Genomic DNA, 10641 nt, shown 5'->3' with positions numbered 1-10641 from the left:
CGCGTGCAGCAATGCAGCCAAAAAAAAGGGTGGTGAGGGACTTCCCTGGTGGCGCAGTGGTTAAGAATCCTCCTGCCAATGCAGGGGACATAGGCTCGATCCCTGGTCTGGGAAGATCCCACATGCCGCGGAGCAACTAAGCCCGTGTGCCACAACTACTGAGCCTGCGAGCCACAACTACTGAAGCCCATGTGCCTAGAGCCCGTGCTCTGCAACAAGAGGAGCCACCGCAATGAGAAGCCTGTGCACTGCAATGAAGAGTAGCCCCCGCTCATCACAACTAGGGAAAGCCCACGTGCAGCAACAAAGACCCAACACAGGCAAAAATAAATTAAATAAATAAATAAATAAATAAATAAATAAACAAAATAAAATAGGGTGGTGAGAGAGGCTCTCACCTTTATGGAAGACACTAGAGATCTGAAGGAAGAAAGGAAGCAAGCTACTTCTAGGAGGGAAGTCTTCCAGGCCAAGGGAACTGTAAGTGCAAAGGCCTGTGCTGAGGCAGGGGCATGTGTGGCACATTTGTGGAAAGGCAGAAAAGCCAATGAGGCTGGGAGCAAGGCAGAAAGATAGAGGATGAGGCCAGGGTTAGGGGGGCCAGATCAGGTAGGGCCTTGTGAGCCACTGCCATGACCCTGGCTTTTATTTGAGTGAGATGAGATACCACTGGAGGAAGGCCATGATCTAACTTATGTTATACCAGGATTACTTTGGCTGCTGGGTTAAGAATAGGGGAGGGAGTGGCAAGGGCAAATGCTGGGAAACCAGACAGGAGGCTATGGCAAAATCCAGATGAAAGATAGTTACATGGACCAGGGGATATGACATGAGAGGATAACATTACGTTGCTGCCTGTACATACATACTTTGACAGATGAACAACAAATCAAACTTGTACTGCATTAAAATCCTTACAAAATGTTGACTCTGTTAGGTTACCTTGGATGAAGTTAGGGCTTTAGCTGTACAAACCTTATCTTGGGACCCGGATGGCGTCTCTTCTAGAGTCTCGGTGCTTCCCAGATTGGAGATCTGAGTACTTGGCTGTAACCCAGGGCTGGAGATATTTGAATTGCCCATCTGATTCTTAAATTAGAAGGAAAAGTATATCATGTGAAAAGCTTGCTATTCTTTGGCTCACAAAACAGCATTCAAGGTTACTAGAAACATTATTTTAAAAGTCAAGCATAAAATCCCCCCAAATGTTTGCTCTGGACCTACATGTAAATTAACCTGTACAATAAAATTTCTAGAAAGCTAAGCACCTGATTTTAGACAATAGTGTTAGTAACAACTGCTATTTTTATAACCCCTTTAAGGAAAAGCAAATAGCATTACTTTATCATGTACTCTTTTCCATTTTATTTTTTAAGTTAACATATGGTGAAATTAACTTTTGGAGTGCACAGTTCTATCTGTGTACCTATCACCACAATCAGGATATAAAACATATTGATCACGCCCCAAAACTCCCTTGTGCTGTCCCAATGCAGTCATGCTCTCCTTCCACTCTGGGCAACCAGTGATCTGTTCTCTGGCACTAGTTCCGTCTTTTCAAGAATGTCATATAAATGGAATGCTGGCTTCTTTAACTTAGCATAATGCCTTTGAGATTCATCCAAACTGTTGTATGTATTGGGCTGGCCAAAAAGTTCGTTTGGGTGTTTTCCTTAACGATCTTAAAGTTTTTTAACCATTTACCTATAGGAGGACATTTGTGTTGCTTCCAGTTTTTGGTGACTATGAATACAGCTTCTACAAACATTCATGTACAGGTTTTTGTGTGGACAAAAGCTTCATTTTCTAGAGTAAATTCCTAGGAGTGGTATTTCTGGGTCATATGGTAAATATATAATTCTTCTAAATTTTTGAACTTTTATTTTTTACATTTAGATCTACTGACCCATTTTAAGTTGATTTTTGTATAAAGTGTTACATTTAGGTTGAGGTTCATTTTTTTGGACATATGAGTGTACAAGTACTCTAATACCATCATATATTTTATTTTATTTATTTACTTATTTATTTTTTTTGGGATACGCGGGCCTCTCACTGTTGTGGCCTCTCCCGTTGCGGAGCACAGGCTCCGGATGCGCAGGCTCAGTGGCCATGGCTCACGGGCCCAGCCGCTCCGCGGCATGTGGGATCTTCCCGGACTGGGGCACGAACCCATGTCCCCTGCATCGGCAGGTGGACTCTTAACCACTGCGCCACCAGGGAAGCCCCATCATATATTTTAAAAGTTAAATTAAAAAGGTCTCTAGGGACTTCCCTGGTAGTCCAGTGGGTAAGACTCTGCACTCCCAATGCAGGGGGCCTGGTTCGATCCCTGGTCGGGGAACTAGATCCCGCATGTATGCCACAAGTAAGAAGCGTGCATGCTGCAACTAAGACCCAGCACAGCCAAAATAAATTAATTAATTAAAAAAAAAGTCTCTAAACATCACTATCACAGATGACAAAACATTGTAATAAAGTGTTTAAAAATTCCTGTTAACTTGTATCTTTGTTCTTAGAAAGAATCCTAAAAAAATGATCACTAGATGGACATGGAATTTTTTGAAACTTAAGCTATATTTAGGCTATATAATCGAGCATCTAGTGAGCATTATCTGTGTCAAAATAGACACCAAAAACAGTTTAGAACAGTCAAGGGACCACACTTTTTAAAAAAAGAAGCTCCAAACTTTAGTTCAGAGACAGATTAACTTTCTTGACACCATATTATAAAGATATGTGCCTAGTGCAGGAGTAGGTACTGAATGTGAAATGAATGGATAATATGCATTTTTTTCTATTCAAATGACTTAGTCCTTGTATTATTTCAGAACACCATTTACTCAATGTTACCCATTTAAGCAGAGGTGAAATAGTCTGTGAAAGCTTATGAACTGTCTTATCTTCTAACATACCTCTTTGTGCAACACCACCATCAACCAGTATCAATACCTTATGGGGAATACTTGGAACTGAATTGTATTAGAGAAAATATAATGGGTTGGCCCAAAAGTTCGTTCCGGTTTTTCCACAAAATGTTACCCAATATAAACTGAAAACACTGCTCACAACAAGTTCTTAAGATGGAAGGTGTAAATGTTCAGGAGTGTCTTTAAAATTGGGAGTTTTCACATAAAAATCCTGGCTTGTCATTTTCAGAGAAAAGCTGAATAATTTGGCACACTAGCTCATTTGGTAATGACTGGCTATAGCTAAGTTGCAACTGACCAGATGACGCAGGGACACGCTCTCTGTTGATTTTACTTCCACTCTGGCCCACTGTGGGCACCACTGTGGCCCACCTGGTTTTGGGACGTGTGAGTCTGCAAAACTTACTTAACTCAACATAAGCTATAAGATGGGTTGTACTTTAAAAGGTTTCCAGAACTTCAAATATTTTCTTACACTTATGCAGGGCTGTTCTTGGAAGGTTTGTTTGTTTATTTATTTATTTTTGAGGGTTTATTTTGGGTTTGTTTGTTAATGATAGTAACCAGTATTCATAAGGATTGGGGGAAATGGACAATCACAAACAAACTTTTTTTTTTTTTAATTTTGTTTTTGGCTGCGTTGGGTCTTCATTGCTGCGCACGGGCTTTCTCTAGTTGTTGTGAGCAGGGGCTACTCTTTGTTGCGGTGAGCGTGCTTCTCATTGCGGTGGCTTCTCTTGTTGTGCAGCACAGGCTCTAGGCATGTGGGCTTCAGTAGTTGCAGCATGTGGGCTCAGTAGTTGTGGCTTGCGGGCTCTAGAGCACAGGCTCAGTAGTTGTGGTGCACAGGCTTAGCTGCTCTGAGGCATGAGGGATCTTCCTGGACTAGGGATCGAACCCGTGTCCCCCGCATTGGCAGGTGGATTCTTAACCACTGCGCCACCAGGGAAGTCTCACAAACAAACTTTTGGGAAGATAATTTTACAGTATTTGGTAAAAACCTTAAAAATGTCAAAATCCTTTGATTTACCAATCCCATTTCAAGTAACTTAAGAGAAAATTAATGCTAATTAATAACAAGACAGCTACAAAGGTATACTTCTGAGTTCTTAAACAGAATTAGAAAAATCTAGGATATTGCTTATATAAGGCACAGAAATAAAAATATACAACTATTAACATCACAGTTTGCTTTTTCAAAAGCTTTTCATTCTACCAAATGAACTCTCCCAGGGACTCCCTGTGAGATAAATACTGTCACAAAAAGATACTGTTCTTTGGGGAAAAAAATAGATTACAAAAAAGTTAATGAAAAAGTAGTTTTAAAACTAGTTAATAAAACTGTGTACTTAAATATTATCACACACATTGGGACTTATTTAGACAAATTTGTGGAAGGATAAATAATAAGGCATTAGTAGCAATTATTTCTAGGTGGTGGAATTATTTTTTTTCCCGTTTATAATTTTAAAATATAAAATTTTCTATAATTAATATGCACTGCTTACATAATAAGAAAAATAATAGTGTTCCTATTTTTTTAAGAACAAAAAAATCCCTACCAAAATCTAGGATTACATCCTGTGGCTAGATGTGACTCAGAATGGGCCAACCTTAGTCAAGGCCTGTGTTTCAGCTATCTTTCTTTACATTAAAAACAGGAAATCTGGGGGACTTCCCTAGTGGTCCAGTGGGTAGGACTCTGCACTCCCAATGTAGGGGGCCTGGGTTTGATCCCTGGTTGGGGAATTGGATTCCACTCCACATGCATGCCGCAACTAAGAGTTCACATGCCGCAACTAAGAAGTCCACGTGCTGCAACTAAAAAGATCCCACATGCCGCAATGAAGATCCTGTGTGCTGCAGCTGGGACCCGGCACAGCCAAAATGAATGAATGAATGAATGAATGAATGAATGAATAAATAAATAAATAAAAACCCAGGAAGTTGGTTAAAACAAACTACTATAGGACGTGGGGAGAAAATGTTTATTATAAAGTGTTTTTATTTTCAAATAATCTCTATTATAAATTCCTCACTCAAAAGTCTGGAATTTCTGGACTTCCCTGATGGTCCAGTGGTTAAGAATCCATCTCGCAATGCAGGGGACGCCAGTTCAATCCCTGGTTGGGGAACTAAGATCCCACATGCCACGGGGCAACTAAGCCTGCATGTCACAACTAGAGAAAAGCCTACACACCACAACAAAGCAGAAGAGCCCGTGTGCCGCAACTAAGACCCAACACAGCCAAAAAAAAAAAAAAAAAAGTCTGGAATTTCATTCACTGTATTATATACACTGGACAGGGGAGATTTAGAATTGGGATTAAATTCCATCACTGAGGGCTAGCTTGCACCCCTGCCCTTGAAACTATCAATCTCCCAAGTCTCTACCTAAAGATAAAGGGTCCATCTGGAACCATCGGCACCAGAGAAGAGCCCACCCAAACACTAAGATGTGAAATCACGGGCCACTGCTAATACTAACTCCATTTGATTAGATGATAGGCAAGTGCAGACAAGAAACGACTCTTGTTTAATGAAGCGCCACCTATTTATGGATGGTTTCCAAAAATAGAAAGAACATATTATGAAGTAAATATCAAAGATTTAACTAAATTCCCAAAGGTTTAGTCTTAATCCAGCCACAGAAATTTCATTTATTCCACACCATGGAAGAATTTTCTTTACAACAGTAATTATTGCACTTTCCATATTTTCTACTTTTGCAGTGTTTATTAACTAGAAATCGTGTCAGATTTTTATTCTGCTCATGTGACCTAGAGTTCCTTTACAGCTCTGTGTAGAAAAACAAGGCTTTAGTTCTTTCTTTCCTTTGGAGATTACTCGCTTCTCAGCCTGAGGGAGAAGGTGGGCCATCTCCTGGAGTGTCTGCTCTAGTGTACAGCGCCTATACTTCCTATCCTGTGTGGCACCTTGATCTACTCATCACCGGGAACAGGTGACAGAGCTCAGAACTTATTAGTTACTTGTTGTCAGAACACCAAAAGGTCTCTATAAAAACAGAACAAGGCATCTATGTAGATAACCCATATCTCATTAAGGATATGAGAGGGAATTTATGGTAATATATGGTAATCTAAAAGTTCAGAAATGATTCTTGAAATTAATCTCATCTAGTTTCCGAAGAATCAAGGAATTCATTATAGAGATGACTGCTTTTCTTATATTAATTTTCACAGATCCACAAATTCTTCATAATTCTCTATGAGACACTGAGGAATTTGGTCCAAACTGAAACTTCTCATGGGCTCTAATGCACATTTCTCTACTCAGGAGGTGGGACCTTTGGTGTCTGAACATAGAAGATTTGTTGTAGTTTATGGTGAATATGACTGTTTTTAATTAGGGGCAACTACCTTCTAGAGCACTGCTTTCAAAGTTTGTTCCCCAAACTCTAGATTCTTGAGATGTTAACGAGTAGTATGTGAAAAATGGTCCTGTAGTCAAGTCAATCTGGAACTTGGGGTTACTGTTTTATTGTGGGACCTCTCAGAGTCTTGAGCACTGTAAAGCCCCAAGAAGATGGGGGAGGAGAAGCCACTCTAACAATGTTTTCTTAACTCATTTGACCAATTAGAACTTCTTTTCAAGGACTGCCTGTTAACAATGTAGAGGCTAGTGTTAGAGAACTGTTAGGGGAGCTACAGTCTTAGTGTTTTTCACACCTTGTTCCTTTAACTTTTGGTGAGGTGAAGATTAAACAAAAAAAGCTTAACTTAACCCAATGTTAGTAAAGAGTAAGATGACAATTTACAATTCTGCTGAAACAAAGTGCAGCAGTGGAAACCTTCAACCTCACTCCAAGGAAGCGTGGGGCTCTGAAGTGCTGATGTCAGGTGAAAAGCCAGGACAGTTTCAAAGCCACAAGGTTTGAAGACCACTGAGGAACTGCCCACTGCTTGGCACATAGTGGACAGTTCATAAATATGTATTGAATAAATTAATGAATGCACCATAACTTCTATTTAATTCAACTTTGGGGAGAAAATGTTATTGATTAACTTTTAAACTAAAATACAGGGAGGGACTTCCCTGGTGGTCCAGTGGCTAAGACTCTGTGCTCCCAACGCACGGGGCCCAGGTTCAATCCCTGGTCAGCGAACTAGATTCCACATGCCGCAGCTAAGACCTGGCGCAGCCAAATAAATAAATAAACAAATAAATATTTAAAAAAACAAAAACAAAACCCAGGGAATTCCCTGGTGGTCTAGTGGTTAGGACTCTGCACTTTCACTGCTGAGGGCCTGTGTTCAGTCCCTGTCGGGGAACTAAGATCCCACAAACCATGTGGCGAGGCTTAAATAAATAAATAAATAAATAAACAAACAAACTAACTAAAATACAAAACAGAAAGAAAAAAAAGCATTCTAGAAAAGCCTCTCATTTGGGTAATATTCCAAATGATGCTTAATGAGGGCTGTGCACCTAGCACCAATTACAGATCATAAATTATACACTTTGGTATTGCAGGGTGCAAGTTATCAGAGTACTTTTCAAAAACTACATAAATTCCTAAGACCTAGCAGAGCCTGCAGGGTGGAAGAAGTGGCGTAAAACCTTTCCAGAACTACCTGCTACAGGCTAACGCCTGCAGTCCAAGATCATTTTCTCCCACAGTAATTTTACAGGAATACAAAAAGAGCATTCTAAATTTTCTGAGGTAAGAAAATGTCTTTCCCTATCTTTTAGGCTTAAAATTATAAGACATGTTTTCTTTTTGAACTACTTATTCCCGCAGGCCCTGGAGGTGACTTCCCCAGCCCACAAGCCTCCTGAAGGTCTCCTCCTCCCTTTAGTTCTCCCACTCAGCATGCAGAGTCTCACCCTCTCATACTCATCCTTGGCTCTGCTTAGCATCTCCAGGATGTCAATGGGCCTGTGGTCACTGCAGCCGTTGGCCTGGCTGGGACTCTGCTTATCCCGAGCTGCTTGCTGGGACCGCCGTGTCTCCTCTTCTACCACGCTACAGGAGGAGAACCAGGTTTTAGAAAGACCTCTTTTGATACAATCTGACCCAAGAACTCTTTTGGTGTCCATCTTCCAAGGATACAGGAAGAATGCCACACGGTAACACCGTCCTCACAATACAAAACACAGAGCCTCGGTTATCCCATCCCAGGAGTATTCGACTACCTACTTCACCACCTCACTCACAACAGTACCAACCAATATATTTCACTGTCAGAAGGCTAAAAATACAGAATTCCTTTCCAGAGTGGGTAGAAGTAGGTACCTTTAAAACTCTACTGAATTATCTCATTATCTCTCTCTCTTTTTTAAAAGTATCTCAAAATCAGTCAAACTAACTGGTGAAGTAAATTTGAAAATGGACAATGCCACCAAGACAAAGGAAGGCTGCACAGTTGAACAACCCCTGTGGAGAGTGTGTATTGATAATGGGGTAGCAAGGAGAAAGATCAGCTTCTTGAAAACGGAGGTCTCGGTGAATCTTCAAAGGTTAACGATAGCACTACAAGCAAACAAAAGATTTCTCTTGTTCTCTCCTTAAAAAATCACTAAGTGGGTGACTGAGGTTAGGGTGATTGTGGTGATGCTCTTTATTTTGATTGGTGCTGCTTAAGTTAATTCTGCACTTGAAAATATATAAAGCATGAAAAGTCAAGGTCTAAGTCGAGGGTTGGGGTCTTCAAATCTATCTGAGGGGTTTCATTTCTTAGGAACACCCTCTCTCCCCTGCCACATATTAAAGTCTGAAGCAATTATAGCAAAATGTGAGAAACTGAAAGCTGGGCGGTGAGCACATGGATATTTTATTGTTTCTTATATTTTTCTTCAAGCTTGAAATAAAAGTAATACATTTTAATAAGGCAACTAGTCTTTTTTTTCTTTTAAAGATCCATTCAGGTTTCAATCCCAACTGTAATGAATAGGCCTACCTGCCATGGGATATCATAGGTACAGTCACAACTTGATAATCGTATTAGTTGAGAACTTTCAGACAGTGATGATGACAGGCAATAAAACAATTCAGTAGCAAAAGGCTTGTTTTTATGGACTAAGAGGAGCAGGACAACAACAGGCCACCCAGTGTCAGTTTTACTCCTTTAAAACAGCCTGGCTAGGAACTCCCAGTAGTGTGTGTGGGATGGTTCTTTTATTTGAAAATACTGGGTTAAACAATATTAAACAGATTTTTTTTTTTTAAACAGCAAAAACATTCTGAGTTTTTAACATGCTAAAATGTATTATGATTCTCCAAGGATGGGCTTATAGATGTCCCCAAATTTATTTGACCGTAGAATCTTCTCTTGAAGCAGGATTCTTATTTGGAAAATGCTGCTTTAAGGTAATGGTGTCGTTTCTCTATTTAGATTCTTACAGCTCTTAATAGGATTATTATTTATAAAACAAATGTAGAATCATGGACTTGATGGCAGACTGAAAGAAGACAGGCATGTGATATGAGGATCAGACCAATTAGAATATTGTTTCATTTATATCCATATTGGTAATCAACTATTGGGAAAGAAATACTGTATTGTGACAACTGTGAGGCCTGTTGCAAAGGAAAAAAAGACTTGAGAGATATACATTGGTTATTTCTTGATGGTAGATTACAAGCAATTTCACTTTCTTTTTTTGTACTTCTCTTCATTTTCCATAATTAACAGGCACTCTTTTAATAATCGGAAAAAAGAGTACTATTAAAAATGACTAATTAGTTAATACTCAGTTATAGGCCACATCAGCCTGAATCCACCTTCTTGCTCTCCTACATAGCTTCTCAGTTCTTATTAACACCTTTTGGAATAAATCAATTTTTTACTTGAAGAATTTTTATTATATTGCGGCTGTCAAAACAGTGATAAGAACTAGATTTAACAGAATGGGCAATAACAGGCACTTTTATTTAGATGCACAATATGCCCAAAAGAATTTTACCTGTATTTCTGGTTAAGAGAGGTGATATTCTGAAATATGGAGCAAATAGAGGCTGTATGCAGGCAAAGTTAGAGCAAAGAAGGATAAAGTAAACTTTTTATCTTTGGTGACCAGAACACCATTTATCACAAAGTTAATGTTAACATATTAGGTATTCTCTTCAGCCATAAATAGGCCAGACACTTGAAAACTCACTATCAACACTTTCATCAGGGCATTCACTAATCAGTTTCAATACCACCCCTGCTTCTAGTAAAACAAGCTTAAAGCTTAAGCAAATGTCCCTCTTTTGGGCATTTCTAGTGAAGGAACCCTGAATGTCCTTTTTCCTTTCTGCTTCCTGTTTCTATTTCCTCATCCTATTTCTAGGCTCAATACAATAGTTTCAGATAGGCCTTCAGTCTTCTGCTTTATCTACATTCTGAAGTCTTGCCTTAGGTGTACCACCTGCCCTGAGAGAGAAAAAAGCTCAAAATGGTTTCCTGCAAATAGCTGTTAGTGTTGCAAGAGCCAGGTTCTCTCACTTTGGGCCCAAAGGCTCTCAATCTGCAGGAGAAAGTCTATGTATTAATATATTCCAAAGCATAGATATTTAAGAAAAATATTCTGGATTTCAGGACAACCAAGAATCAACAAATCTTTGTCTTCTAAGTTATCAGAAGCTGCCTCTGCTGCCACTTTCAGAACTACAAAATAGTCAAATAAATGGGTTTGTAAAAAAAGTTTATTATCTTTTTTTTTTTTTTTTTTAGAGAAAAGTTGTTTTAAAAAGAAAGTCTGGTTC

The 10641-nt window shown here is 39.4% G+C and overlaps 1 protein-coding gene across 4 annotated transcripts in view; it reads right to left on the bottom strand.

Annotated features, from left to right (window-relative positions):
- DCP1A (decapping mRNA 1A) overlaps positions 1-10641 on the bottom strand; it is a 60148-nt gene that overhangs the window by 18907 nt on the left and 30600 nt on the right. For 2 of the 4 annotated variants that reach the window (XM_081245582.1, XM_081245581.1), the window contains exons 5-6: positions 7779-7917; positions 976-1089 (exon numbers count right to left, since the gene is read on the bottom strand). In XM_081245582.1, the coding sequence (XP_081101708.1) occupies positions 976-1089; positions 7779-7917 (253 nt within the window). The remainder of the gene's footprint in view (positions 1-975; positions 1090-7778; positions 7918-10641) is intronic. The other 2 variants (XM_081245579.1, XM_081245580.1) reach the window with 1 other exon arrangement.

This window comes from Mesoplodon bidens, assembly GCF_964165515.1.
Source record: "Mesoplodon bidens genome assembly, chromosome: 10".
Classification (NCBI taxonomy): domain Eukaryota; kingdom Metazoa; phylum Chordata; class Mammalia; order Artiodactyla; family Ziphiidae; genus Mesoplodon; species Mesoplodon bidens.
This window is presented reverse-complemented; position numbering and strand designations above follow the sequence as displayed.